This window comes from Aulonocara stuartgranti, assembly GCF_965226115.1.
Source record: "Aulonocara stuartgranti genome assembly, chromosome: 22".
NCBI lineage: Eukaryota > Metazoa > Chordata > Actinopteri > Cichliformes > Cichlidae > Aulonocara > Aulonocara stuartgranti.
This window is the reverse complement of record NC_138957.1, coordinates 21,308,342-21,333,020: the sequence shown is the minus strand read 5'-3', so window position 1 is coordinate 21,333,020 and position 24,679 is coordinate 21,308,342. Positions and strand designations below refer to the sequence as shown.

General features: G+C 42.9%; 1 protein-coding gene across 2 annotated transcripts; it reads left to right on the top strand.

The window, feature by feature from the left end:
- Positions 1 to 224: 224 nt before the first annotated feature.
- On the top strand, positions 225 to 23,432 carry grhl2b (grainyhead-like transcription factor 2b). Of its 2 annotated transcripts, none has more exons than XM_082521066.1 (16): positions 225 to 627; positions 2,314 to 2,485; positions 3,009 to 3,076; positions 4,417 to 4,789; positions 5,398 to 5,456; positions 5,595 to 5,751; positions 6,530 to 6,641; positions 13,060 to 13,154; positions 16,785 to 16,943; positions 17,797 to 17,854; positions 18,031 to 18,170; positions 21,036 to 21,073; positions 21,212 to 21,303; positions 22,066 to 22,151; positions 22,281 to 22,345; positions 22,435 to 23,432. In XM_082521066.1, exons 1-16 carry the CDS (start codon positions 608 to 610, stop codon positions 22,547 to 22,549), a joined length of 1,809 nt encoding a protein of 602 aa, XP_082377192.1. In that variant the 5' UTR covers positions 225 to 607; the 3' UTR covers positions 22,550 to 23,432. The 2 variants fall into 2 exon arrangements, with proteins under 2 accessions (XP_082377192.1, XP_082377193.1); XM_082521067.1 differs by lacking the exon at positions 225 to 627 and adding an exon at positions 641 to 915.
- Positions 23,433 to 24,679: the final 1,247 nt, after the last annotated feature.

Below are 24,679 nucleotides of genomic sequence, written 5' to 3'. Positions count from 1 at the left end.
ACGCCTCGAGTCCTCCTGTTTCAAACATAATCAATCATAACAGAATCAAATCATATCTGAAGCCGTAAAAATCCGTAAATCTAATCTGTTTCCTGTGTGTCTTCGTTTTCTGTCTTTGCTTCGCTCGCAGGTAAGGTGGGCCTCTACCTGCCCCCAGCAGCCAATCGGATCTCCTCTCCCCTCGACAGCAGCCAATCAGCGGGCAGACTCGCCCTCAGCCTCAATTGTTCCACTGTGAAAGAATTCAGAGCCACAAAGTTGACCGGCTGCCATTAAAAGAGAGTCATGGCAAATATCGCAATGCGCTAAGTATGACACGCTGATGTTTGTCACCGTAATCTACGTTTAAGGTGAGCGAGAGAGACGCAGAGGGATTGGCTGCTGCCTTACCTGCCCAGGTGGAAGGAGCGGAGGAGAGGCAAGCCAAACACAAACACAGGGAGAGAGAGAGAGGAGAGAGAGGGAGAGAGGGGCAGGGAGAAAAGAAGCGGGGCGAGAAAAAGTCGACTTACCTGTAGCCCAACTTCTGGCAACTCACTCTCACTCTATTACCTGCTCCGACTTGAAAGTCCAGTTTCACAAGGAAGAATCGTAGAGGAAGCTAAATATGTCACAGGAGACAGACAAGTAAGTGATCGAGCCAGAGGAGAGGATCTTTGCTGATTTCTACATGCGGGGGGGAGAAAGTTGTTCAAGTGTTTTCTTTTGAGTCTGTTATTAAAACGAAGCTGCTTTAAACCCGGGATTACCTTTGTTTAGGACACACACACTTTAAAAAATAATAATAATAAGGGGGGTGTAAAATGGGGCTCGCGTACCGGTTTCGCTCCGTTTGGACTGTTTATGACAGATATGAAGCTGTTCTAGGGCCTGGAGGAGAAGCTGACAAGCTTGGCGCCGTGGATTTCATTAGAGGTGAATTCGCCATTTTTGACTGATGGGAAACCCTTCAGGGTGCAAGGACTGTTATTTTTAAACACTTTAACTAAAAAAATATACTTTTTTGTGCTGCTTTTGGATATCATTGCATCGTTTCATTCCCTCCTCCTATTTAAGGCCTAGAGAGCGTGTTGGATCTGCTTGTGAATGGGAACAGTTTGTAAAGCCTGCTGGTCTCTTCTGTTGTTTTCTAACGGGATATACAAACTCCTTTATTTATTAACAGTTATTTTAAAGAAATCAACCTTTGGACTGCAGCGCTAAAATTTTAAAAGAGTCAGAAGGATTTTGCTCTTGAAAATTAAAAATTAAAAATGTTATTTTTTCCTTAACAATCATAATAATATTAATAATACAGACCAGATGTTACAGGTGTCCTGCTTTCTCCAAATTCTGTGTAATTTAAATTGTAATTGTGTCTAATATTGTTATAACAGGGATTAACTGCATTAAAAATAATCTTATGCCTTATTTCATTTAGTTAGATCATTCCCAACACGATAATCAATTATTATTTCATCCATTATCATCACTATTAGAAGTATATGTTGCAACAAATATGGTTGTCAAAGTGTGGCTGCCCATAGTTGATTTTCCAGTTTTTCTGCAGAGCTGCTGTCTCCCGCATAAGTGGAAGCAGCAGGTGTCTGCCTCTATTTTGACACACAGCGTTAACATTTACTCAAACCCAGCAGATTAAAGCTCCAAAACTCCTAAACATCGCTCAGACGTCTGCTTTCCGGCGACCCTCTTTCACAATACAAGCTCGATCCAAAGGCAGGAGCATTATTTATTTGCAGCCGGGTAAAGAAAGCATGCCATCGTGCCTTTTTGTGTGACTCAGTATAAGGAAGACACAGCGGAGCTTCTCTTTTGCCCTTTATTTTCTGTATAAAGCTTTTGCATCACTGGTCGCAGTGCACAAATAGAGAAAGCAGATCTTTCATACACTTACACAGAGATCTATGAAAGAAAAAAATTCTCATTAATATTTCCTGTGTAAATGTCTAGAAGTGTGTTGAAGCCACAAACATGAAAGCCAAATGAAAAATGGCCACTGTCAGACATGACAGGAGCATTTCGTTGTGCAAGTTGCCACATTCGGAGCCTTTCCTGTGCTTGGCTGAGCTCAGAGAGATGTTGTGGCAACACTGTGTGTATTTAACTGGTCTCTGATCTGATCTTAAGTGAGCCTAAAGAGCAAAGAGGAAAACACACAGAGAAAAACAGACAGGCGTGAACGCTGCTCTAGCTAATTAGTTCATCCATCACAGTTCAGCCTGGAAAATAACAGTTGTCATGTTTTTTTGATCGCCTACCAAAAAAAAAACTGTACATGTGTAAAACAGTGTTTAAATCCCTGTGCTTCTCAAGCAAACGTCTGGTAGTGGTGGTCCCCAACGAGAGGAGGGCGTACACCAGCGAGGATGAGGCGTGGCGGTCGTACCTGGAGAACCCGCTGACAGCCGCCACCAAGGCGATGATGAGCATCAATGGAGACGAGGACAGTGCCAACGCCCTGGGTCTGCTCTACGACTACTACAAGGTGCCCAAAACCCTCATAAAGAGCACCTGTTGTCCTTTCATGCATCTGTACCATTAATGAAACATTCAACATAGCAAAAGTGATAATGAACTCGGTGTGTGTGCAAGTAAGCCCTGTCTAAAAGCTCTGAACACAGTTTTTCTACTGATTGACGTTTATGATGTCACTGAGATCAGATATCCCCAATATGGTCATCTCAGGCACTCACCTGCTGATCAGAGCTTTTTGTTTGTGAGGGGCAGCCAATCAGAGGAAAGCTGGCTGAAAGGAGATGAAATAATAATTAAAATGTAGCAGCATATTAATTAACATATTTTGGACATTTCCTTTCTATTTAGATTTGTCAAATAAGTTAAATCAGACCACAATGACAATTGTTTTAACTGAATCGACTGAAACATTACACAGCACAGAGGTCTGACGTAAACAGGTGACATGTTGCATGTGGGACACTAAACTGGGAGCTACAGCTCCCTTATAGGCTTGACCGAGAGTGACTTGACTGTCCTCCTTTTCTCTGTAGGTGCCCAAAGAAAAGAGACTTCTGCAACTTTCCAAAGCCACTGAAATTACAGAGGAACAGGAGAAGAGGTCAGTGAACACTCGCCTCGTTCGAAACACCACGAAAATACGCCCAACATGGTGGTCGACGTTTCCAGCAGCAGGTGGAAACAAACAAGGGCGCTCAGTGCAATGAAAGTAGACAGTTAAAAAGATGTTCTATGAAAACTGTTTAATACAAAAAGCCATTTCTTCAAAAATTGCTTTCAGTTACAATAGTAGCGAGTCATCTAATCTAAGGTCGCAGTGATATGAGACAAACACCAGGAGCATGAACGTGTGAAAATATCACAGATCAGTGAGTCTTGTTTCACTCCAAGCACTGATACTGAAAGAAAGAAGCCCAGACTGGACTGAAGCCAATGAAAGGCTCCCGCTCCCTGAGGAAAAAAGAAGAATACAAAAGATTTGATGATATAATACGCTCCGGCTCTGGGAGCAAACTGCTGTTATCTACTTACTGATCTGTAAAAAGGGAAACATCGCCTCATTTCCATTTAGACAACATGCTGCGTGAGTGTTTAGAGAAACTGTGCCTGGGAGCATCATTACATTTATTTTATTATTATTTTTCAGCTCTTCAACGCTGACTTGCAAATTAGTGCTAACCTTTAAATGAAAGCAGCTTCTCATTGGAGTTTTCTTCTTCTACATAAACCTGCATGTGTTGTATTTTAGTGGCGAACGCATTTTTACATCTTAAAATATGAAAAGGGGACTTTTTTAAAGACCTGCATTGACCCTCTGTAACCATGTTTATTAGAGTTAAGCCAAAAAACGACCCCCTGAAGTTAAAAAACAGCAAAGAAGCACAAAATACAGTCGCAATGTGATTTTTCTGGGAATCGGCTAAGTCACTGCTGTATTCATATAAATTACAAAAACCTGCATTAAACATCATCAGATTATAATCAGTGGTCTTGAGATCGCAGTTCATCAAATGCTTAGCCTTTTATGCCCTCCATGCAGGCTTTTTACCTGCATGCAACCAAAACCTGATTGTTCATAAACCAAAAAGCTTCCTGAAGTGCCAAAGCTTTTGCCTCCTGCAGACAGATTTTGCATATTCATATACAGATATCTATTTATAGTGAATGCATGTTTTACCTGTTTTATTCCATTTGTTGCTTTAGCGTACATCAAACCCACACAAAAGACACCACAGGGAACCTTTCTTTTACTAAAACGAACATCAGTTTTAGGGCTACTTATGATTATTTTTTTTATTTTATTTTTTTTTGTTGAGGCCGTAAAGAGAGCAGCAGACATTTACCTCAAGATGTAGCTCACCCAATAATTTTACTATCTAATAGTTTGTGCGTTTCATAAGGAAACACATGTAATCCTATTAATTTCATGTTTTTATTCAGGCCGATGTTGCAGAACAACCCCAGCAGCCAAAGCGAGGTGGAGATGGTGGACAACCGCGTTCAGGTCCTCAAGTCCGTCCCCGTCAACCTGTCCTTGAACACCGAGCACCAGGAGACCAAGCGGGAGCAGTTCAGCGGCTCGACGGGGTCGGGGGACGGAGGCTCTCCGGCTGTTGCCGTGGTGAAGGCCGAGGTATATGCGCCCGTCTTCATGCCAGGAGGGGGGGCTCACTACAGGGTGGAAGGAGAAGACTCGGCGCGGGTGATCTACGAACAGAGTCCGTATGAGGTGACCACGGTCAGTCACAACTCGTACGCCAAAGACGACGAGCAGAGCCCGCCTGACAGTCCGTACGAAGAGGAACGAGACGCGGTGAGAATGGAAAGAGTGTGACATGAACAGACACTGATGAAGATAAACATAGAATCGGCTTCTTTTTAAGGGAACACTGAACAAAAAAAGCACACTGTTGGTGCTAAACTTGTTGGGCATTGTAGTTTATGTGCTGTTGATGCCAGTAAATCTACAAGATAATCAGCGAATATAGCAACTGTCCAAAGCTGCTCAGTAGACCACAATGCATTGCAATGACAGGATCAGGTCTGCTTCTTTTCTTCTTTTTGCTGTGTTGTTATTATAATCCTATAAACCACCGCTGCATGAATGATGAGGTGCTAGAAGGCATGCCGGGAAGAGAAATAAAGCAGGCACTAAAACAGGAAATGTAACACAAGAGGACTGCTGATGATTTGAACTGTATATGCTGGACAGAGACTGATAAATGTACAAATATGAATCACTCAGAGGTTAAAGGCTCACTACATTCGTCCATCCGATGTGCTCCCTGTAGCTCGGAGGTCTCCAGCTGACCAGGACCTTCACGTCTTTCCACCTGCAGCATTGTTTGAGCAGTTCCTCTAAAATGTGCCTTTATATTGAATAATTTCCTCTTTTTCTGTGTTTTTGTGCCTTTTCAACAGAAGTACCACTCGCCTTCCTCTCTAGCCACAGGTGACTTCTTATTTCATCAGGAGGGAATGTAAGTGACTCAAGCCCACCTGCTATCACAGTGGCTGTGGCGTAAATGTTCACATGCAGACCATTTTGTAACCAGAAGAGCCTTTCGGTGCGATTGTCATTTCCAGTCACGGGGCTCTCGGTGTGTTTGTGTGTACAGCGACAGCTTCCAGTACACGCTGGACGCCACGCGCTCGCTGCGTCAGAAGCAGGGCGAAGGGCCGATGACCTACCTGAACAAAGGCCAGTTCTACGCTGTGACGCTCAACGAGCTCAGCGCCAACAAGCGCCTCCGACACCCCATCAGTAAAGTCCGGGTGAGCATGTCCACATCCGTCTTTAATCTCTCTTTCGGCATTATGACCTGTAGCAAGTAAAATTGCTAAAATTGCTAAAATATAAACTCAGATGTTATGAATCGGATACTGCCCAGAAGAATATGTGGAGATCAAAAACAGAGCTAAAACAAAGGTAAGAAATTAAGGAGAATCTGTTGTTCTTTTCCTTATTTTATGTGATTGGCTGCTGATCGTATTACACATTTCCAAACTCCCAAATGAGGTCACCATATGCAGGAGTAATCCCCTTGAGCTAAAAGGCTTCAAGCTCCTCCAAATGTTCACTTTTAAAGCGGATTTTCTGCTATTTTCTCTTTGTGGTGTCAATAAGAGTATTATCGCTAATGTAGTCATCTCAAGGCCCGGCTCTGGCTGCAGATGGAAAGTGCAGATAAACTCTCAGATTAAGATAGAGTCCAGTATGAAGCTGTGAAATAGCAAAATATGTGCCTTTAACTTCATAAAATGTGATTTTTTTTTCATAGCTTGGCCATTATGATGTGAGCAGTTTGGCTAGGATAAGCAGGAAACAGTTAACCCTAATCACTCAGACAGAGTTTATTAAAACTTGGGTAAATTTTGAGGTGATCATCCCCTTTTTGTTGTTATATTGATGCAACTCTCTGGAGATAATCTGAGTCCAAAGTTACAAATAAAATCCAAGCTGTAATATAAAAATGAATGTCAGATAGGACTGGTGTTGTCTGACTCATAAGTCGTGTTAACGTTTTGTTTTCTGTCTCGTCTCCCTCCTCAGAGTGTGATCATGGTGGTGTTCAGTGAGGATAAGAACCGAGACGAGCAGCTTAAATACTGGAAGTACTGGCACTCCCGGCAGCACACGGCCAAACAGCGAGTCCTGGACATCGGTGAGACTTTCACTGCCTCCCTCCATCTTTTTGTCTTCATGTTCCTTCCCATGTTGAACAGATGAGTGAATGAAAACGCACAAAGCAAAGGACAAGATGACACATTTATGCTGGAATGTGCTTAACCAATAAACACAGCATTGCTAAACTGAGAGCAAACAAGCCTCCACCCAGATGTCTGTCTGTGGCCGTACAGCTGCCCACCATCAGACAAAAGGCTGGGCCGTCGCACACGCACACACACCTGAGTCTCCTAATGTCTACGTATGGCTGAGACCCACCACTTAAATCCTCTAATCTCTTTCACATTACCTGGGAGACTGAGCAGAAATAATTGTGAAAAGAGAGAAAAACAATAATCCAAAGCAGGGTTCAACTTGAAGTTGTGAAACTCCGTCTCACAGCGTTTCCCACGGGTAAACGCGTTCTCATCTGAAGACTCGTAATCGTCACACTTTTGACCTTTTGTCTGCCGTCGATTTTCAGTTGATGCATTTGAATTTGAACCGTCTTTTTCTACGCCTTGTTGAATGAGTGTGTGTGAGAAGCGAGTAGGCGGTTTGCCTTTTGACAAGCTAGGGCCTGCTCGGAGAGCGGAGATGTAGAGGTATGTGGGAGAATTCGATGGGAGAAGCACACACAGACATAGGCAGCTTGTCAGGACAGGGAGAGGAATGCTAGCCACACTGTTACCTTAGCTGGTCGTGGTCTGTTGGAAGTAATTCTTCCCCAGTTTAGATCTTCATCTTAATTCTTATATTTATACAACCCGAGACAAGTCCCAATCAGCCTACAATTCACACACATCTTTACATCTGCCGGGAGAGACGATCCAGAGGATGCCAAACCCGTTAACATTTTGGACTTCTTTCATTTTTAGTCAAGAAAATATTGGTCAGTTTGCTCTCGGATGGGTAGATCCACTGGAAGAACTGAACATTTTCAAAGACAGTTGTGTCAGGACCACTTTAGTGAAAGTAGGCTCTAATCAGAGACAAAAGATATATGATTAATGCTGCTGTTGTAGTCATAGAGAATTCAGGCCAATATTTAGCTTGAATATATTAAGTCACATTTAAATAATATGTTATGAGCTTTAACTTGTTGCGTTTTTAATGTTTGTTCTTGATTTTTTTAAGCTGATTTTGTAAATGTTGTGCTCTATTTTTTCTCCCTGGTTTTGTGAGTCTGTTCTGTTTGTCTGTCTGTTGGTCTGTGTGGTTGGGCCGGCCCGGCATGCGTGGATTAAGTTAGGCAAGTAAGCACGATGTGGAGCAACAGTTTTCTGACAGTTGTTTAAGGTATATTAGTAAGATAAACATATAATCAAGAGTTCAACTGGAGGCTTGTTTTGTAGTTGTAGTTATGTGTGGAATAAATAACCTTTTCCCCTTTTTTCCTTTACATCCACCTTGCTTTTTATTACGTAATGACGTGCACGCTTCCTCCTGAAAAGCTTGGGTTAAAAACTTTACTTTACAAAGAAGATTTGAAGGTTGCAGCTATAGTAGAATTCAATTTGAAGTGGTAAATCCCAACTTCCAAATCAGAATTTTCAAGTCAAATTTCCAACTCAGGAAGTTGGAGAAACCCCAGCAACTCCAACTTCACAATCCAAATGCATGTTGACATTAGTAAAACTGTAAAACAGCAACCACTGCTATGTATTTGTGGCTTGCTTATTTAGTGTGTCACAAATACACATGGAGCTCAAGAGCAAAATAAAGTCTGGACCCACAAAGGTCAGGAGTGACATCTGATTTCCGAGATAAAAGTATGCACAGCAACTTGGTTATAGCATGAGGACAAGGAGCTAGGATGGAGGATGGGTTGCAAAGCAGCTTGCAGAGGCAGCAACTGAGTTGAGCACTCAAAGCACTTTCTAGGATTCACATGGGCCAACTCAGGATTCAGTATCTTGGCATTAAATGTTTTCCTAAAGCCCTGTGGAAGATCCATTATTGACTTTTAGTCGTGTTTGTTTGGTTTACTGTGTATTCAGGACAGACAGAAAGTATAGTAGTCTTGATGATAAACAGAGCCTCCTGTTTCCTGACTGTGACCACGGATTTGAAAGTGATATGAGGCATCTAATAACAACATTTCTCAAAATGCTGAACTGTACTTTTAAAGGGATCTAGAGCCACTGTGCTGTTGCTGTGACAGGGCACCCAGGCAATCCTAGAAGATAAAACCTCAGTTTGCAAAAGGGCTCAGTGTTCAGATCCTGGATAGGAGCCCACTTTTTCTAGACGGGTTCCCAGACTACGATAAGTGCAGAAATGATCACACAGCGGACGACAATAAAATAAGAGATTGTTATAACTAAATGAAACGAGAGATGAGTCGCAAAACTTAAATAAAAAAGAGGTTAACTAAAGGGAAAGCATGCTAATTTAGGTGTTAATGAGCCAACATAAGAGTTTCTGTCATCCAGGACTGCTTTGCCCAGGTGCACCAAATGTAGCTGTCTGCTTTCCTGGTCCCTTCATAGACACATAGGAAAACACAGTTAAGAGAAAGAGTAAGATTATATGGCACATTTTATTATCCATCCATCCATCCATCCATCCATCTTCATCCGCTTATCCGAGGTCGGGTCGCGGGGGTAGCAGCCTAAGCAAAGAGGTCCAGACCTCCCTCTCCCCAGCCACCTCCTCCAGCTTGTCCGGGGGAATACCAAGGCGTTCCCAGGCCAGCCGAGAGATATAATCTCTCCAGCGTGTCCTGGGTCTGCCCCGGGGCCTCCTCCCGGTGGGACATGCCTGGAACACCTCGCCCAGGAGGCGCCCAGGGGGCATCCTTGCCAGATGCCCGAACCACCTCAGCTGGCTCCTTTCGATGTGGAGCAGCAGCTGCTCTACTCTAAGCCCCTCCCGGATGGCCGAACTTCTCACCCTATCTCTAAGGGAGAGGCCAGCCACCCTTCGGAGGAAGCTCATTTCCGCCGCTTGTATCCGCGATCTCGTTCTTTCGGTCACTACCCACAGCTCGTGGCCATAGGTGAGGGTAGGGACGTAGATCGACCGGTAAATTGAGAGCTTCGCTTTTACACTCAGCTCCCTCTTCACCACGACTGACCGGTGCAGCGTCCGCATTACTGCAGCCGCAGCCCCAATCCGTCTGTCGATCTCCAGCTCCCTTCTCCCATCACTCGCGAACAAGACCCCGAGATACTTGAACTCCTCCACTTGGGGCAGGAACTCATCCCCGACCCGGAGTGGGCACTCCACCCTTTTCCGGCTGAGAACCATGGCCTCAGATTTGGAGGTGCTGATCCTCATTCCCGCTGCGTTACACTCGGCTGCGAACCGCTCCAGTGCGAGCTGGAGGCCCTCACCCGATGAAGCCAACAGAACCACATCATCCGCAAAAATCAGAGATGAGATTCTGAGGCCACCAAAGCGAAAGCCCTCCGCCACTTGGCTGCGCCTAGAAATCCTGTCCATAAAAATTATGAACAGAACCGGAGACAAAGGGCAGCCCTGGCGGAGCCCATCACCCACCGGGAACGAGTCCGACTTATTGCCGGCAATGCGAACCAAGCTCTTGCAACGGTTGTATAGGGATTGAATGGCCCGTAGCAATGGGCCAGACACCCCATACTCGCGCAACACCTCCCACAGGACGCCCCGAGGGACACGGTCGAATGCCTTCTCCAGGTCCACAAAACACATGTAGACTGGTTGGGCAAACTCCCATGCACCCTCAAGTATCCTCGAGAGGACAAAGAGCTGGTCCAGTGTTCCGCGACCAGGACGAAAACCGCATTGTTCCTCCTGTATCCGAGGTTCGACTAGCGGACGAACCCTCCTCTCCAGCACCCTGGCATAGACTTTCCCGGGGAGGCTGAGGAGTGTGATCCCCCTGTAGTTGGAACACACCCTCCGGTCCCCCTTCTTGAAGATGGGGACCACCACCCCGGTCTGCCAGTCCACAGGTACTGCCCCTGATCTCCACGCAACATTGCAGAGACGTGTCAACCAAGACAGCCCTACAACGTCCAGAGCCTTCAGGAACTCGGGGCGGACCTCATCGACACCAGGGGCTCTGCCACCAAGGAGTTGTTTAACTGCCTCAGTGACCTCGCCCCCGGAAATTGGTGGGTCACACCCCTCATCCCCAGACTCTGCTTCCTCCCCGGAAGACGTGTCAGTGGGATTAAGGAGGTCCTCGAAGTATTCCTTCCACCGCCCGACAATTTTCTCAGTCGACGTCAACAGCGCTCCGCCAGCACTATACACAGTGCAGGTAGAGCACCGCTTTCCCCTCCTGAGACGCCTGACGGTTTGCCAGAATCTCTTCGAGGCAGTCCGAAAGTCTTTTTCCATGGCCTCTCCGAACTCCTCCCACACCCGAGTTTTTGCTTCAGCCACTGCCCGAGCCGCATTCCGCTTGGCCTGTCGATACCTGTCGGCTGCCTCCGGAGTCCCACAGGCTAACCAAGCCCGATAGGCCTCCTTCTTCAGCCTGGTGGCTCCCTTCACCTCTGGTGTCCACCATTTGGTTCGGGGATTACCACCACGGCAGGCACCAACCACCTTGCGGCCGCAGCTCAATGCAGCAGCTTCGGCAATGGAGACGCTGAACATGGTCCATTCGGACTCAATGTCCCCAGTCTCCCTCGGAATGCTGTTGAAGCTCTGCCGGAGGTGTGCGTTGAAGATCTCGCGGACTGGGGCCTCTGCTAGACGTTCCCAGCACACCCTCACTACGCGTTTAGGTGCACCAGGTCTGTCCAGCGTCCTCCCCCGCCACCTGATCCAACTCACCACCAGGTGGTGATCAGTTGACAGCTCAGCCCCTCTCTTTACCCGAGTGTCCAGAACATATGGTCGCAGGTCTGGTGATACGATTACAAAATCGATCATCGACCTACGGCCTAGAGCATCCTGGTGCCACGTGCACTTATGGACACTCTTATGTTCGAACAGGGTGTTCGTTATGGCCAAACTGTGATTAGCACAGAAGTCCAATAACAAAGCACCGCTCGGGTTCAGATCAGGGAGGCCGTTCCTCCCAATCACGCCCCTCCAGGTCTCGCTGTCGTTACCCACATTTTATTATCAAATTACATAAATAGTCTTCAAATAACTGCAAAGCAAGAACTTGAATTCATCTCAGCATTAACATGATTACTTGGAAATTAAAGGTATTTTACTGCTGTTTTCATGTAATCGCATGTGTGCGTCTGTTTGGAGGAAGTGTGGTAGCTTTTTCAGCCTGCAATTCTTTGACACCCTGTTTGGCATTTGCTAGTGTAATGAGTTTCTGTTTATAGGTGTGCATATATGATACAAAGATCGTTATCATGTATCAACAGAGAGATATTATCTGCACACGGACACGCTCATCTTTCAAAAAGTATACATTCGTTAAAGATCATGCTGACAAACCAGGCCAGCGATCGAGGACGGGCCGTCGTCCCCGCAGCTTCAGCTAGCTCAGACTGCGCGGCGGTAACTCGAAGATATTCGGTGATCTGAGGTGAATAGCGAGTCGTGGGGGTTAGTGGGGATGAGGCGGGATCCGTCGTGCCCCTGGGCAGCGTCACAGAATGGATCATTTGAATGAGCCTACTTAAAGTGGGCTGTTAGCAGACAGGCATGTTGTTGCTGCTCGCCTTGCAGCTTTGTGCACCTGTTCAGAAAGCAGGAAGTATTGCTGTAACGGTGGTTAGGTTGAGGGAGGAGATGAGCAGTCACTGACAGAGGGGGCGGGGGGCATTGAACTGATCACAATTGGATCTCATCCTCCCACACGAAGATTTTTATTCCAAGGCTATTTCTTGGAGATGATGGATGGATGATGGATTCTATACTTTACTTAGTGGCAAAAAATTGTGTGGCAGGCAATGCTTTCTTCATTATCTGCATATTTGTGGCGTTCCTTCCAAATAACGATATAAACCTTTGGAAATGGGCCACATGAGCACAAATCTCTCCGCAGTTTTACAGTCTAAATCCTCAAAATGAAGGGACGCGTGAAATCTCTTTGCTAAAATAGACAGACGTAAATTCATTCTTACAGTAATGATAGTCATGATTCACTCTTTACATTGAAATAAAATCCCGGGCCACATGTGAGTCATTATGCCAGCATACCACAGCCCTGCAAGTCCATCCTGTTTGTAAGTCTGAGGTCAACAATATGAATCTGATGCACTCATCTGACTGGCTTTTAATGTGGTCCTCTGCGGCCAATAGTCTTCTGTGTTTCCTCCTGCTGCCTTTGAAGCCCGAGTCTCTGTTTGCTCTTGCCGATAAGGCTTTATCTCACAAAAGTGAAGCGTGTCATTTCATTGCTTATCTTAAATAACAATAGCTACCTGCTTTTATTGACCGGTTTGAGGGGCGGTATGACTGTTTGCTGAAGAACTCATACTTGAAATGAACCGTGTCCCCGTGTGTCCCCACAGCTGATTACAAGGAGAGCTTCAACACGATCAGCAACATTGAAGAAATCGCCTACAACGCCGTCTCCTTCACCTGGGATGTGAACGAAGAGGCCAAGGTACAAATTTATTACGGCTGGGTGTGTGTGTGTGTGTGTGTGTGTGTGTGTGTGTGTGTGTGTGTGCGTGTGCATGTGTGTGTGCGTGTGTGTGTAGGAAATAAATGTCATTGTAATTTTCCCAGAAACTCCATAGTATTTACTCTTGCTGGAGGCGTGTTGGAAATAAGAAAAAGCAGTGGGACAGGTTTTTTGAGCTGATTCAGTTGTTGGCAAACAAAAGCACTTTCGAATGTGATGCAAGCACCTGCCTGACCCGTAGGCATCACTAACGCTCTTGCGCTCATTTTGAAATCAACAATTGATTCCTAAAACGTTGGCAAATGGTTTCTGCCGCTGTGATCGGAGTGGTTTTGACTGCGTGTCATAAAACTGCCGGGCAGTGTTGCGTAGCTTTGCTCTGTTTGTCCTCCTTTGTGGCCACTCCTTAAACGGAGCCCCGCCGGTGTTTGAACTCCAGAGTGCCCCCAAGGGCCAACACACACACTAGTCTCCGTCCCCACCCTCTGTTGTTTGTTTTGCCCTCATTTCTGTGTGAGCACCAGCGACTGTGTGAATCACTCCGTGTTGTGTGCCTCTTTCATTGTAATAGCAGCCTGGGGACAAAGACAGTGCTGGAGAAAATGCAAGCTCACTTTAGATAAATATTTGCTCTGTCTGTTCATCTTTTTCTGTCTTTCTTTCCTTCTGTCACTCTTTTTGCCTCTCTGAATCTGCACAACTATTGACCCTGAACGTATGCATGTTGAACCACGGAAACAGGTGTACTGCCCTGCTAGTTTAGTGTATTTGCTCTTCTCTGTCAGGACTAAAAGAAAACCAGGAGGACTTTAAAGAGACAGTCTTTTTCACTTCCATGATATGTTTTTACACGCCTGATATGCCTGATAGCAAGTTGAAAAACACTGCTTGTCAAATGAATAAGATGTAAGGCAATAAAGAAGAACACAACACCCAGAGGCTGAGCCTCAATTAAACACAATAGAACTATTTTCAGAGTAAAGCGCAAATGATATGGTGTGCACGCCTGAAACAGAGGTTCCTGCTTTAAGTGCTTTTTATTTGAAGAAAAACTTATGTCAGGGGCCGCTTTAGTCAAAGGAAGATTACAACTGTTATACTGTTCTATTGTGTGAAGCCTAAAGAGATCAAAACAGCTGCAAAACCCAGAACAACAGTTGCGACATCAGACACAGCAGAAAAAAGAGGGGCTTAGGTGATGGTGGGTTGCAAAGTGGCTTGCAGATGCAACGTTTAAATACTGTGCCCATGTCAGCATGTCCTTTGACATTGTTGATTTGACTCATCAGCAGTGGAAAATATCGAATATTAAGAGTTATTGGCCTTCTTTTGTTGAGCTGCATTCAGAAGTCACAGTTCTGTCACCAAGAAATCACAGTTTTTGTCCCAGTTTTGGGAGATTAATTTTTATTTGTTTCCATTCAGTTTAACCTTTGCTTTTAGTGACAGGTTAGGTGCAGATACCAAAAACTCCTTGGTTAGGTTTAAGAAGAGGTTGTGGTTTGGGTTACAATATGGTTGTTTACACCATTATCCCTGCAGACTGAAAAGTGATGCCTGCCCAGTGACAGCCAGGGACGTTTGCAAGCACCACCTTGTAATGAGTTGAGAGTAACATACCTGTTTCACTATTTTCTAATCCCCGTGGGTCACGGCACTGAAGCCTAAAAACACCTTGTGTCTATCAGAGAGACACAGCTTTGTTAAAACAGCAGGATTTGACCCGCCCGAGCATAAAAATGGACCAATGCTACATAATATTTAGACACAAGAGCCCATCTGTCTAGAGAGAAAAGTTATTATTGTACGGGAAGACAAACAAACTACTCTGAGAGAAATGGGAGATTTTTTTTGTTAGCCCTTTGCACAAGTACTTGATTATTTTTATTATATTTATTTATTATTTTAAACTTTTAATGGAGTTTATTGCTTCATAAATAGAAACCAGAGAGAGTGCACAGCATAAGTTCCCATGTAATATTTTATTTTCATTTTATGAGGCCGAGTAATCTTCCTACATGTCACTAAAGTACATCTCAAGGATTTAAGCTGGTAGTCTTCCAACAGGGTGCTGTTGAGAAACAGTTACTCGATCTTTATCAATTTTTTTCTTTTCTTTTTAGCGGCTCACCTTGCTCTGCCATGTATTTATAAACGGGTGGTGCAGTTAACGGTTGTAGCTTTGGTGTTTAAATAGAAAAATCAGAGAAAATAAAAGTGAGAGAAGTACTGCAGAGCAGAGAATAATAAAAGAATGGCGCTTTAGCATTGACCCTGCCTCTTCTCCACAGGCTTTCCTCTTGGCTGCTGTAGATAATGGAGTTTTTATGGTTCAAGTTAATGACCAACCTCCTTGGCTTTTGTTGTACTGCACATTTATAACACAGACCAAAGATTGATGGCGATGTGTGCCGAGGCTTGACGAACAAGAAAAGCAGAAACATAACAGATTTTTTTTTTCTAACTGATGGGAACACCACCACATGAAAAAGAAAACAGTTTCTCACTGATCTGTTATCGCTGTACTTTTGATTTTTATCTGCTGAGAAGAAAACACATCGCAGGGGAAAGGAATTTTGTTTGTTAGACACTTAACAGCCAAGTGTCTGTCAAAAAAAGGGAGGGAAAGGCTCCCACTGGCTAACTAAAGGTGTTTCAGAGCTGACAAAACTATGTATGCCGAACATTTGAGTTTTAAAATGAAAACATGCTGGCTCGCTTTGGGATTTAAATATGGACAGACTCTAACAAGGTGCTGGAAACATTCCTCAGACATTTAGATTCATATTGAAATGATAGCATCACACAGTTGCTGCACGTTCTGTGATGTGAATCTCTCATTTCACAACATCCCAAAGGTGCTCTGTGGGATTGAGATGTGATGGCTGTGGAGGCCATCAGAGTACATCTGAACTCATTGGGGTGATCTGAGATTTTGCGTGTTATACTTCTGGAAGCAGCAATTAGAAGATGGGTACATTGTGTTTAAATGATACTCAATTGGTACTAAGGGGCCCAAAGTGTGCCAAGAAAATTTCCCCACACCATTACACCTACAAGCAGCCTAAATCATTGATGCAAGACAAGATGGATCCAAGGTTTCATGTTGTTTATGTCAAATTCTGACTCCACCATCTAAAAGTTGCAGCAGAAGTTGAGACTCATCAGACCGGGCGACATTCTTCCAATCTTCCAGAGTACAATTTTGGTCAGCCTAAATTTTCTGTTCTGAGCTGACAGAAGTGTCACCCAGTGTGGTCTTCTGCTGCTGTAGCCCATTCAGAGATGCTCTTCTGCATACCTTGGTTGTAAAGATAGTTATTCGAGCTCGTGATGCCATCCTGTGAAGCCTAGAGATGATTGTGTGGGAAAATCCCAGTAAATCCGTTTCTGAAATACTGTCTGACAGCTGTCTGATGCTGGTTGTCTTGACCATGTCTGCATGCATAAATGAACTGAGTTGCTGCAATGTGATTGGTCGATTGGATATCTGCGTTAAAGAGCAGCGTATCTAAAAAAGTGAGGACTGAGTGTACTTTTATTCCTAAATTGCAGAGTTAAAGTATTTTAACATTTCCACCTCTCCTTCCTTGTTCTGTGTCCCTGAAGATCTTCATCACAGTGAACTGCCTGAGCACAGACTTCTCGTCTCAGAAGGGGGTGAAGGGTCTTCCTCTGATGATCCAGATTGACACTTATAGCTACAACAACCGCAGCAACAGGCCGCTGCACAGGGCCTACTCACAGATCAAGGTCTTCTGTGACAAGGTGATAGATCACTTCTTCTGTATTTCTTTATATGTGGAGTCCTTTAGCCAGAACCAAATGCGCCTTATTTGTTTAGTAAGTTTGATTATTCTTATTTTCTTGACTCATTCATTTCTCAGGAGAGATTTTAAAGGGACAGCCCACTCCAATCGCACATGTGCATGTTTACCCTCTGGCCTATAATGCCGTTTTTGTCCATCTAGATTGTTTTGGTGTGAGTTGCCCAGTTATGGAGATATCAGGTGTCTGCCTTTTCTTGAATACAATGGATATAAAAATGCACTTGCCTTGTGTTACTCAGGGTGACAATAAATACCCTCAAAAACTCTTTTCATGAACTGTGACCTGTTTCCTTAAAAAAACCCTCATTAATCTTTGTTGTGAGCTGTTTCTTTAATAATTAAAGGCGCCTAAAATGTGTGACTTAAAGAAGTTGTAGTTTAAAGGACTATAAATGAAGTTCGTGCCTTCATTTTCTGTACAGATTACATAACAGCTCAAACAGTGAACTAAATTCAGAAGCTTGAACAGAAATACGCTACTGTGAGTTTAACTGCTGTCTGGTTTTGTCTCAGTTCATGTGGCATTGACGTGAAGTCATTAAGCTGAAGTTACTTGTGTGTTCTGAGCTGCTGGGAGTTACCAGTAAGAGGCGCACTCACTGTAAAATATTCAGACAGGTAGCTGCAGTGAGGCAGTTATATCATGACATCAGTCCTCCCTCTAGTGGTCAGTTTATGCATCCTCTGCACAAAATGAAGCTTACACACACACACACACACACACAGATGTGTTTTTTTTCTGAGGCTTGTTCGTATACACAAACTGATGTCTCTTTTCTTTTTGTTTCCAGGGAGCTGAGAGGAAAATAAGGGATGAGGAGAGAAAACTGTTACGCAAGAAGTCGAAAGGTACGAGCCGAGTGAGAAATAATTTAGTTTTGAATGAAAATGAAAAAATAATCAGAGAAAATTATAGCTCCAGGGTTCAGTTTGAGGTTTGCAAATCACTGTGAATATATCTCCCCTTCATAAGTAATAATTGTTGCTATTCATATTCTGCTTTTTTCATTTGGACTTATCTCCAGGGAAAGACGGAGGCGTCGGGGTGATAAGTGCCACCAAGAAGTCCGACACCACCTATTTCAAGACCATGACCGACTTGGATGCCCAGCCCGTGCTCTTCATCCCCGATGTTCACTTTGGAAACCTGCAGAGAGCCGGACAGGTAGGTCACCTCGTCTTTTTCTTCTTCTTCTTTTTTTTTTTTAAAAAAAGAAGAAAAAAAGCAAACTTTGTATTTTTGCAAAAATGTAACCCAAAATATCTGAATTTCACACATGTCCTTAGAGTAGATAAAGAGAGCCCCAACTCAGTAGGTGGCAACATGAAAGAGGAAACACAATGGGATAAACAAAGACCTATTAAGAAAACTGGATAAAAGGAACAAATAATGGCGTGCCTGCAGAGCCTACAGGCTGAGAGGAAGCTTACCTCGAGTCTGTCTTTGGCAGAATTAAACAAAAGAGATGAAAATATATGAAAATGTTCAGTCATTAATATTATCTGTGAGTGGTGAAAGTATGTGAACCTTGAGGATTAGCAGGTGAAATGAGAATTGGGTGTGATGTGATACCATGTTTTTATATAGCGAGCAAGGATCAAGGTCTGATCTTTTTAATATTGTGGAGGAAGTGTATCGTGGCATGAGCAAACAAGACCTATGAAAAAGCGTTTTTGTTGCTTCTACGGCTGGAAAAGGTTACTGAAGCGTCTCTGAGGAGTTTTAACTCCATCAATATACAGTCAGACACAAATAAAGACTCGGTGGGTTCATAAAAATCACTCCAGATGTGTAAAAGCTGTAGCACAAGACTGAAAAACAAAGGTGTGCACAAGAAGGCTACAAGAGAACGCTACTGCTGTCCATCTGCTCTTGGCCAGAGGAGCCCAAAATAAAGTTTAAGGGTATAAATAAGAAGCATTATGTTTGGAGATATGAAAACACTGAATCCAAACACACAAGAATTCAACATCCCTCCATATTTCAAATTCAAATTCAAATTCAAATTTTATTTGTCACGTACACAGTCATACACAGTACGATATGTAGTGAAATGCTTGGACAACTGCTCGTGACCTAAAGAAAACAAAAAAAGGAAAGGCTATGAATAAGATAGGAAATAAATATGAAAAATTAAAAAGGGTAAATTTAACTAGGAAGGAATAAAATATAAATTAAGGTTAAAAATGAAATAACTGTACAACACAAATTAGAATGAAGGGTAAATTTAACTGGGAAGAATAAGATAAAATATATAAATTAAAGTTGAAAATAAAATAACTGTACAACAAAATACACAATACACAATATAGAACTATATAAGAATGTATGAAGAAATCTAAATATAAATAAATATATACACAATAACAGCAGCTGTACAAGTATTAACTGGAAATGAAGAATATAGTGACCAGTGTTGTGCAAAAACAATGTCCAGAAAGTCCAGTGTGTGTGTAAGAACCATATGTGTGGGTCAGTACTGTGTGGTGGTGTGATTGAGAGACCGTATCGCCTGCGGGAAGAAGCTCCTCCTCAGTCTCTCTGTGTTGGTCTTCAGGGAGCGGAATCGCTTTCCTGACCTCAACAGAGAGAACAGTCCATTGTTGGGATGGCTTGGGATATTTTTGGGATATTTTGCTGGATCTGTGCCCGGAAGGATGAAACAATGAATATAAGAAGCAAATTATAACTATAAATTATACAATCAAAGAAGAATAAAATTAACCTGCTTCCTGAAAGTCAGTATTCCAGACATCCTTTTCTCCAGCAACACTTCCCAGTATTTCCTGGGGGAACCTGGGGCATTCCCAGGGTTGACAAGATATACAGGGTGTATCAAAAAGAATAATCCGATTTCAAAGTGCTTTCATTCCTCAGCCATTTAACCAGTAACGATCAAAACACGTCCTCTTTGCTGGGGAAGCAGAACAGCAGCCGTGACTCCAGACATACTTGCACGAGACGAGTTTGACTATTGTTTGGACATATGCTGCATGTCTGGAATGGGACACATTACACATTTACATGTAAAACTTTACATTCGGCATGGATTTTAAAATTTACTGCAAGATACACCACCCTGTATAATAGTGTTACGGCCCCTTCCTCCAAGAAAACCTAGAAAGGGAGGCCCCCAAGGGGCATTCTAACCAAAATCTCAAAGCATATCGACAAACTCTTTTTGACCTGGAGGATCAACAGTTCTACTCCAGGCTCCTTCAAGAGCCTTACCCTATCCCCAAGGCTCAGCCCAGCCTCCCTGCACATGAAAATCATTTGGGGTGGCCGTAGCTCAGGAAGTAGAGCAGGTCATCTGTTAACTGGAAGGCTGGTGGTTTAGATCCCTGGTTGCTTCAATCTAATGCATCCATCGGAATATGAATCTGTGTGAATCCTAGATAGAAGAAGGGCTTGTGTGAATGAGCAGGTTTAGAAAAGCTATATAAGAACCAGATGGTTCACCAGTTGTTGCCTTTAGAATCTCATCCAAACCTGGTGCCTTGCTACTGGGCAGCTTCTTAACTTCCCCAGCAACCTCTGCCATTGTAAAAGTCTTCCTTCTTCACAGAGGACTTTTGGCAGGGTTTAGGAGTTCCTTGGTCAGAGGTTCTCCTCCCAAACTGAACACGGCTTGAGCTAAGCCCTGCTATCCAAGTCCTAAAAGTTCCTAATCCAGTAGAAATCTTGTGTAAGGACCTCAAATGTCCAGTTTATATTCAGAAATCCATCAACATTGTGGAGTTAAATATACTCTGAGCATTACACCTGATCAGTCACCTCGAACACGGGGTGAAGTCATCTTAGAAGGTTCACATACATACCCCAACAGAAATCTGTACTACTCGAGAAGTTTCTCCAAAAACAACCGAGCAAAACATTCTCGTCTCATTTGCTTAACTGTTTTTTAAGGAGCCATGTAAATCGTATATGTGCAGAAATATAGAAAAGACTTTTAGATTTATTTCTGCGTGTTTTTATATTTTCAATAAGATTAATTTCTGCCACTAATACCTAAAGCTTCCTTTTCAGGTGTTTACCTTCAACACAGAGGAGATTGAGAGAGAAGGGTGAGTACGCGTCAACACGAAACTCCTGTTTTCATACAAATATAAGTCATGCAAATGAAAGCAGTTTAAGTGCACATCACCGCAATGGAAAAAAGAAGACGTGCTTGCGCTTGACCTGACGCTGTTCTGTGTTTACAGGAGTGTGGTGGTGAAGAGGATGTTCAGGTCGTCAGATGAAGATCTGTGCCCGTCTCCTCACAAGCAGATCAAAGAGGAGGCGCACAAGAGAGGTACGAGCACGGCCGCCTTCTCCTACACCTGGACGTCATCTCTTCTGTCTTCTTTAAGTGACCTTCTAGAAATGACAAAGTCCAGGAAGGAGAGCAGGGAAATACGCAAGAGAGTTTGACATTTCTAATGATTAACGATGCAATTTATAACAAATCAGGCCCGAGAAAGGGAAACACCGTGCCCAGAACCTTTTCCATCCAGATATTTTCCATCATACGTAACACGAGCAGCACTATTTACACTTAGTAACAATTCGATCATTTTGATTTAACTGATTATTTGGATAAGCAACATGAAACCGTTCTCAGAAGCATCTATGATTTGTCTCACCGGGTAATCTTCTGTATGTTAGCAGATAGAGGTACATTTAGCAGCTGTTCTGGAGCTTCACAGATGCTTACGTTTCCATTTCTTCCAAGCACTTCTTCTTCTTCTTCTGTGAGACTGAAAGTTCATTCCTTGCAAGGTTCACTGAGTCACACCACCTCCTTTTGCAGCCTCCCGGCTGTTATGAAACTGCATTTTTCAGATTTCCGATCGCTTATTTAGTCTGTAAAATGTCACAAAAACAAAATGTGTTTGTGTGGCCCCGAAGGACTGTTGACATCAGATGAAAAGTAGTAAAAGGATTTATAAATGGTTGCTGATTAGTTTGACAAACACAATACCTCTAAGTGCTTCCGTCTGTGCACTCCAATCATAGGCACATTATTATGTATATAAACTAAAAGGTGGCCTGCTCTCCTCCCTCCTGTCTGCAGTGCTGCTGTATGTCAGAAAGGAGACAGACGAGGTGTTCGACGCTCTGATGCTGAAGTCTCCCACGCTCAGAGGCCTGATGGATGCTGTGAGTGATGCCTCTCTGTTTGTACGTGGGAACTAATGTCAAAGGCACAGTTTGTTTGCAGCCCGAGCGCCTGTTCATAAGCTGCTTTTTTATTTTTGCTTCTTTTCTGTTTTTTTTTCTCATCGGTAGATATCAGAGAAATATGGCGTGCCGACGGAGAGGATAGCCAAGGTGTACAAGAAAAGTAAGAAAGGGTGAGTGAGGCAAACAAAAGGAAGAGGAAACTAACTTGGAGCTTGAACTTTTTCCACACGAAATCAAACTTTTGCTGTTTTTGCGGCAGGATCCTGGTGAACATGGACGATAACATCATCGAGCACTACTCCAACGAAGACACCTTCATCCTCAGCATCGAGAGCTACGCAGACGCCTTCAAGATCATGCTGACGGAGATTTGACAGCTTGTTAACTGACTCAAGAGACTGTGGGGGAAAAAAATCAAAAGAGACACTGTGACTGGTTGATAAGCTGACTGGCATTACTGGAGACAGTCCACTGGAGCTGTACAGATGCTTTGAGGTCAACGTGGAAACACGTGATATCTCTCCCACACTGTTACACTATGAAGCAAATTGCATTTCCTGATTGTCTTGTTGAAAGGACGTTCCTATGAACTGGTTTGGGGTTAGATGATGGACCACAGATTCGTATTCTCCAGTTTCACAGCATGTTTGTTTTGTATAAAAGAATATGTATGCTTATCCTCATTCTGTACAGACTTTATGTTGCCAAATAACACATCAGGAGTAGACTTGTGAAATGCCTGATGTACTGTATTTAGCTGCAGCTTGATTTAGTTTACCCCAAGTAATTTAGTAGCTTTGCATGCTGGCCTTTTTTTGTTAGATGTTATTTATTAATGCTTTAATGAGATTTTAAATTTCGCAATTTATCCAAGAATTTCAAGTGCTACATTTTAGTGACTTTTAACTAGTACTCTTTAACAGTACTCGTTAAGTTTTAAAATGTCATATCCCTTCATTTCAGCCGTGTTGTAGTATTTACAGGTCAAAATAAATATGATTTCTAGTCCTAAATGAGAATAACATTTGAAGTCTAAAAACAATCTCATTGGAGACACGCGATATGCTGTTGTTGTTGGAAACTCAAGTGTTTGGTTGTGTTGAAAAATTAATAAAGGTATGGCGATATCATTTTTTGGCAAAACTGTGATTAGGAGTCTGTGAGTTAAATGCTAGCATGCTCACTAGTACACAAGGAAAGACTGTTAGACTAAACATAGAAAAGTCTGGTTGCCAAACTAATAAATTACATATACAAGTGTGTTTTCTTTGTGCATTTTAAAGCAGCTCAACATTAAAAACAATGAATAGAACTGGAGTCAAAGACAGCAGCTAGAGCTGTACTATGCTATGTATGTATGTATGTATGTATGTATGTGTATATATATATATATATATATATATATATATATATATATATGTTAAAGCTTTTAAAATTTAGGTGAGTTGTCTACATTTGAACTATTATTATTTGTAATCTAGAGGATGTAATGTGGAATGTTAGTATGCTAACATTTTCCAGTTAGCGCGGTACACTAGCTAGCTAAAGCTAATAAGAGTTTATTTTATTAAAATAATATTTAAGCTTTCAGCTGCTAGTTTATTCACAAGGGATCACCAAAGCGACTGTTTCGCGCTTCATTCTTACATCAGATACTCTTTTTAATGTAATCCTAAAGGGATTTTATTTCTCCTCCCAGGATTGATCCAGGCATTTTCTTTTAACTTGTTCAGTGAATGTATAAACTATAATGTGGAGCCACTGATATTTTTTTTTTATAAAATATTTAGTTCAACTTTTGTTCTCAGAGAGGCTCCAAATGTTTGAGTTTCATTGCAGTTTCATAACAGCTAAGAAAGAAGCTGTCCAAGATGTTGCTGTGACTTGGTGAACAGTTTTCATGAATATGCTTTCAGTTTAACAGAAGTCCTTACAGTGAATGGGGTCTTGAACACAGTGTGCCCGGACCAGGCTGTTCTCGGTGAGTATTGTTAATTCCAACCGCCTGGGCAGCCGAATGTTGGCAAGGCAAGGTGGCTGTTAGGCCAGCAAGACTTTGCATCTCCATAAATATCAGAGCACATTTGCAAATAGCTAGCTTGCAAATTCCAAGAGATGTTTGAAGGTCACACCACTACATTGTCACCTAAAAACAAATCTTGAAAGTATATTTGGCAACACAGAAACACAAGAAAATCACATATAGTTTGTAGTACTTTCTGCCACCATTGTGATTTAAATAAGAATGCATTCTGGGACAACTGGTTACCTGATGTCCTCTGCTTTAGTCTTTTATTTGGGATCTGTTTACCTTTACTTGCTGTGCAGGGTACCAGCACGTTAGGGTCTTGATGAATTGCAGTGACAGTTTATTTCATGATGCTTTGTATTTTTTCTATTAATTATTAATTATTTCATTTTGGCATTCGTATTGGCACCTATCAGGTATGCTAGCATGTCATTTTCGCATAGTTTATCACCATGTTAGCCTTTACCAATTAGAA

What these genes read in the sequence shown, in the direction of transcription:
- grhl2b (XM_082521066.1), top strand. Translation starts at nt 608, where the DNA reads ATGTCACAGGAGACAGACAA. An exon ending in TCAAGGTCTTCTGTGACAAG is followed by an intron (nt 16,944 to 17,796) that starts GTGATAGATCAC and finishes TTTTGTTTCCAG; the next exon opens with GGAGCTGAGAGGAAAATAAG. An exon ending in TCAGAGGCCTGATGGATGCT is followed by an intron (nt 22,152 to 22,280) that starts GTGAGTGATGCC and finishes TCTCATCGGTAG; the next exon opens with ATATCAGAGAAATATGGCGT.